This window comes from Cicer arietinum, chromosome 7 (assembly GCF_000331145.2).
Source record: "Cicer arietinum cultivar CDC Frontier isolate Library 1 chromosome 7, Cicar.CDCFrontier_v2.0, whole genome shotgun sequence".
In the NCBI taxonomy this organism is placed as follows: Eukaryota; Viridiplantae; Streptophyta; class Magnoliopsida; order Fabales; family Fabaceae; genus Cicer; species Cicer arietinum.
In genome coordinates this window covers 62,380,055-62,386,239 of record NC_021166.2, presented here as the reverse complement: position 1 = coordinate 62,386,239, position 6,185 = coordinate 62,380,055, and the positions used below count along the sequence as shown (strand labels likewise).

The 6,185-nt window shown below is 32.7% G+C and overlaps 1 protein-coding gene and 1 pseudogene across 1 annotated transcript in view; both read left to right on the top strand.

Annotated features, from left to right (window-relative positions):
• The first annotated feature begins 67 nt into the window (after nucleotides 1–67).
• LOC105852557 (subtilisin-like protease SBT4.4) lies at nucleotides 68–3,727 on the top strand (annotated as a pseudogene).
• A 223-nt stretch (nucleotides 3,728–3,950) lies between these two features.
• The window catches only part of LOC101498124 (mannan endo-1,4-beta-mannosidase 6-like), a 3,120-nt gene continuing 885 nt past the window's right edge, over nucleotides 3,951–6,185 (top strand). Inside the window, exons 1-5 of the mRNA XM_073364024.1 lie at nucleotides 3,951–4,663; nucleotides 4,784–4,981; nucleotides 5,074–5,196; nucleotides 5,450–5,661; nucleotides 5,945–6,185. Of these exons, the coding sequence (XP_073220125.1) occupies nucleotides 4,253–4,663; nucleotides 4,784–4,981; nucleotides 5,074–5,196; nucleotides 5,450–5,661; nucleotides 5,945–6,185 (1,185 nt within the window). The 5' untranslated portion in view covers nucleotides 3,951–4,252. The remainder of the gene's footprint in view (nucleotides 4,664–4,783; nucleotides 4,982–5,073; nucleotides 5,197–5,449; nucleotides 5,662–5,944) is intronic.

Here is a 6,185-nt window from a genome sequence, read left to right as displayed (position 1 = left end):
TATATATATATATATATGTTAATTATTTATATGTCATTAATTAAATTACAAAAAGAAAAACCTCAAAGATAACAGTTAAGTTTTTAGAAAGTTTTATTACGATTTAATGGATATTAATTATTATACATTATCATATCATAAGTCACATTATTTAAAACATTTCAAGTTACATAGGGCTGTGCATGGTTGGTTTTTTTTTAAAACCAAACCATATCTATTTTAAAACCAATATATGGATTTAGATTTATAACCAAATTTATTATTTGGTTTAATACTGGTTATAAAACCAATTGTAAAATTGATTATGGTTAAATAATCGGTTTCGAAAAATTAAATTTTAAAGTCGGTTTTTATTTTTTTTTTGAGAAATTTATATTTTATTTCTTTTTAAAAATTTTCTCAAATTTTTTTCGATAAATAAAAATTTATAATTTTTTTAATTCAAGAAAAAAAAATACAGTTTTTTAGATAAATTTTTTTAAAACTTTTTTGAGAAAAAATTCGACTTAAATTTTTTTTCGAAAAAAATAAATTTGTATTTTGTTTTTTTAAAAAAATCTCAAAATTAACAAAATATTAGGGGCATATGAGCTCCCTCCCTTAAGCCTACAAAAAATAATGAAATAATGAGTCGGAACTTTAAAAAAATTGGCTTAATATTAGAGGCTTAGTAAAAAAATAATTAAAGGAGATTTTGGAGTTTAGAGCTTTTTTGACAACTCTAGTAATAAGTAATTGATTAAATGAAGTTAGTAATAAATTGTGGAAAAACGCTTCGAAAGGTGAAAAATCGGTGAAGTGATGGCAAAATCAGAATTGTTTTTTAGATTTAGGATTTTTGGGAGTTGAGTGGATAAAAATCGGATAAAAACCAAATCAAAATATAAAACGTAAGTGGATATTCAACCGGTTCATAAACAAACCGAATTATAACCATGTGATTTTAACCGGATATTTAAAATGGATTTGGATCCGATTTTGGATTTGGGCCACATAACAGAATTTTTTGCACAACCCGTCCATCTTTTAGTTAAAAATTCAGGAGTTTGTGTTGATTGGAGTGAGGTGGTATGAGAACTCTGGTGGTGGGGAGGAGAATGCAAGAGACAATTTTGGTCATGGAACCCATACATCACCAGTAGCAGGTCAGGTGGAAGAGAAGTAAAGAGTGGGCTACTATTGTCTTGCTATTGTTGATCGAGTTGACATCATTACTTCTTGGAGACCCACACGTCCTTGAATTTATGAATGTTCCTATTGGCATATTGGTTCTATTCATGCCATGGAAAAGGGAATCCTCACTATGCAGACCGGAAGTAACTCTGGTCCTCACCTAAGTACTATTTCAAGTGGAGCACCGTGGTTATTTAGTGTTGCCCCAACTACCATATATTGTCAATTCATTGATAAGCCCATTCTTGGAAATGGTAAGACTTTTATTGGGAAGTCAATTATTATTGTTCCCTCAAATGGAACAAAATTTCCAATAGTTGTACGTAGTGGTCAAGGTTGTCATGGAGATTATAGAACCCCTGAATTGTGTACATGTATAGACAAAAAAATTGGTTAAGGGTAAGCTTGTTTTGTGTATTATTGGAATAAGCAATTGGTTCAATCCTTAATTATACTAGTGATATTTCGTTTGTCATTCACCGGCCTTCCCTTAACTTGGATTCAAAAGACTAAGCATTTGTTCAATCTTACACTTATTCCATTAAATACCCCGAAGCTGAATTATTGAAGAGTGATATCTTTCATGACACCACTTCTCCTAAAATTGCATCTTTCTCTTCTCGTAGTACGAATCCTCTTGTTCCATAAATTATGAAACCAAATATAAGAATGGACATCTTGGTTGCATACTCGCCTAATGGATTAAGCATCGATGATGATCCATTAATCAAGAGATATGAGAAATACTTCATACTTTCAGGTACTTCTATGGCATGTCCCCATGTTGTTGTTGCATATGTCAAATCATTTCATCTATATTAGGTACTTATGATTTTCTAAGTGAGTATTCTTATGGATCTGGAAATGTCAATTCGCAACAAGTTGTTAACTCGGAACTGTTTATGACATAACTAAGAAATATTATGTACAAATGCTTTGCAATTTGGGTTATGATTCTAACAATAAAACACAATAGTGGAGAAAATTCAAGCTGCCACCGGGCTTCCAACGGATCCTTGTTGAATAATATAAACTATCCTGCACTAGTGATCCCTATTGAGCCTCATAAACGTTTCCATGTCAAAATTCATAGAACAGTTACAAATGTTGGCTCTCATAACTCAAGCTACAGGACTACTGTCATCAAAGTTCCAAAAATCAATATCAGTGTGGAGCAAAAAATTCTCCCATTCAGATTATTAAATGAGAAACGGTCATTTGTGGTCATTTTTATTGGGGGAACAAAATCTAATCAAACTGTGTTTTCCTTATCACTTGTTCGGTTAGATGGAACTACAATGTCAAAAGTCCAATCATTGTGCAAAGACTCTTAATATCCAAAACCGGGTTGTTTTATGGCCACCAAATATGATTACTAGACTTAAGACAATCTCTAAAGACGTTTTAAAGATATATGTTCTTGTATTAAACAAATTAAGGTATTTGCATTAAACAAAAGTGAGCATTCTCACAAAGAACATAATGTTCATCTTGTATGAAATTCACAAGAATCATAGTGAAAATCTTTCAACAGTGAAAGCCAAAATATAACCCATATTTGGTGAATAAAGATACTTCTTGGGTGTTGATACTCATTAAATACGAGTACAAACACTTGTCACATTTTTCTTTTAACATACATTATTTATATAAAACATTTGTTTTGATCTTTAACAATATTTACTAATAATCTCTTATATATCTTTTAAGTAATTATTGAGAATATTTTATCCTATGTACATATTAATTTTAAAAGAGTCAAAATTCAAACTCTTTTCCTTGCGACTATTATTTTTATTTCAAATTGACATCATAGCTCGTCCTATATGGTTTGAACAACTAACAAGTGTTAAAGGAAAAGACTAAAAAAGAAATGACGTTTAAGGAAAAGTACATGTTAAAAATAGACTAATTAAACAAACCACCATACTTTGAAGGTATTGGCAACCACTTTTAAGAAAATAAAATGAAGTTGTTTCTTAGATCTCATGTGGTTGATAGTTCATAATGGAAATTTTATACCAATAATAGATCAGAATGATCCAACATCATAAGCTAAGGTAGAAAACCTGTGGACAACTGATGGAAAAACTAAGATGTTTTTAATAGCCATGTTGAAATATTTTCAACAATTGTTTTATCATAAATGAAATCATGAACTTGTCACTATTTTTTTCAAGAGAAGGCAAGCTTATTTTTTCACTTTGTTCTTCCAACAACAACCACAAACTCACATCTAACAGAGAAATAAAATAATAAAATAGCAACAACAAAATAATGACAACAAAGAAATATAACGACAGCAAAATGAAGGGAAACTAGTATGTTACGAACAAGACACAAGGTGGGTGAAAGAAATTTGAAGTTCTTCGTCACATGAACACTAAGAAATTTGGCCAAAAATAAGAAGAAAAAGGGGAAGAAACTCACCAAACGCTTTGCAAATCAGACTAAGTGTCTAACATGAAAATAGGGGAATGAACCTGTATTTATAAGCATAATGAGGGAGGAAAAATTACACATGAATATGAGATTTTTATTTTTTTTGGGTCGATTTGCAGTTTTACTTTAGATTGGTATGAATATGACCACAGACATACACCTGCAGCTTTCTACATGGCCACAGACATACACGCAGGTAAAAATGGTCTTTTGTTTGTATAAATTAATTACTCTTATCATCAAAATGCATCTGATGGAGATATACAATATCACAATTAACAAAATAAAATTTATTATAAAGATTTTAATTATAGATAAAGGCGTGATAGATAGATTGGTAGATATTACATATTCTCCCTATTGTATAGATTCCCATGTCATGTTGTTTGTGGAACCCACTTGATTGAAGCTTAGGAATTAGGACTCACATTTTTGCTGCTTTACTCCTACCCTTGTTTAACAATGGAACACAACAGAATATATAATCTTTTCTTAGCTTCAAAGTTAAACAGGGTTGAAACTTGATCTAAACTTGCACACTACTCTTCTTTCTTAGATTTGATCACATATATAATGACAATGTGGTCCAATTCAATCCAATCCAACACATGCATAAACATTCTGTCAGGGTAAACATATGGAAGCGCTGAAGGGATTCAAATTATGTGTTATTTCGTTGCTTCTTTTTCTCAGTAGTACTCTTACTCAAAGCTTAAGCTCAACTGAATTAGCATTTGATGACAGTGAATATGAAGATTGGGAAAGCAATCATATACCAACAAGTGAAATGGAGGAAGCTGAATGGAAGATGGTGCAAAGGAAAGGAAATCAGTTTGTGGTGAATGAGCAACCTTTCTATGTAAACGGATTCAACACTTATTGGTTGATGGTATTTGGTGCGGATGAGTCCACAAGAGGAAAAGTCACTCAAGTTTTCAAACATGCATCCTCTGTTGGTATGACAGTTTGTAGGACTTGGGCCTTCAATGATGGCCAGTGGAGAGCTCTTCAAAAATCTCCATCGGTTTATGATGAAGACGTATTCAAGGTTCTTCTTAATTGCTTGTTATTTTTATTTTATTTATATATTATATATGCTATTTGGTTAGTGTACACCAGCTAGAGCATTATTCATGTGATTCCATTTTATTGTTGGAACCACATGCAGGCTCTGGATTTTGTGATAAGTGAAGCAAAGAAATACAGAATCAGGCTCATATTATCATTGGTTAACAACTGGGAATCATATGGTGGCAAAGCACAGTATGTGAAGTGGGGCAATGCTGCTGCTGGCCTTAACTTGACCTCCGATGATGAATTCTTTTCACATCCAACTCTCAGAGGCTATTACAAGGACCATGTCAAGGCAAGTTCCTCCCCATAAGACTGATCCAAAACAGCCTTCCTTTTTGATTCCTTTATACTAATTTGGTTCCTATATTATTTCTCACTGCGTAGACGGTGCTCAATAGAGTTAACACATTCACAAATGTCACTTATAAGGAAGATCCAACAATTTTTGCTTGGGAGCTAATGAATGAACCTCGATGCACCTCTGACTCCTCAGGTGATAAGTTACAGGTCTGCCTTCCACCCAAAACTTTTGCTTTCCATAAGAAAAAGAAAAAAATATGTGGTATTAAGAAGAAAATATATAACAGCAGTTTGCAATATCACGTGTGTTTGAATTTCAGTTGGAAGATTTCAAAAACCAAGAGATTTAGTTTGAATTCTTTCAAACTGAAATTGAAACACACTAATAAGCACTGCATTCTCATATAATCAGTTCATTCTCTGATATTAAATTTTGCACTCAATTGAATATATTCTCTAGGAATGGATAAAAGAGATGGCATTCTATGTGAAGAGCGTTGATCCAAAACACCTAGTGGAGATTGGCCTGGAAGGATTCTATGGCCCCTCAACACCTCAGAGATTTCAGTTCAACCCAAATTCATATGCTCAGCAGGTTGGAACAGATTTTATCAGAAACCACCAGGTTCTAGGTGTCGACTTCGCTTCTGTTCATATATATCCAGACTCTTGGTACGTTTGTTCAATGATGACTTTTACTTAAGTATGTTATCATAGAACTGAACTTTTGCCAACTATTTCTGCAAACTTCTAACCTTCATCTCAAAATCATATTAATATGCAAGTGACCGCGTTTTTTGTCATTGAGTTTAATAGCTATGCACCGATAAACAAACAAGTTTGACATGATGGTGAAATATGATTGGCATAATTATTGAACTCTTATGCCATAAGCATTTCTTCTTTATGCATGAATACAACAATATCTAACTAGGAATTAGTTACCTGGTTGAAGGATTTCACAATCAATTGCGGATACCCATATCCCATTTGTTAAGTCTTGGATGGAAGCCCACATGGAGGATGCTGAAAAGTATCTTGGAATGCCAGTTGTTTTTGGTGAGTTTGGTGTATCTGCAAAAGACCCTGGCTATAATTCAACATATAGAGATACACTAATAAATACTGTGTACAAGACCATCCTAAACTCTACAAAGAAAGGAGGTAGTGGGGCTGGAAGCCTTTTGTGGCAACTC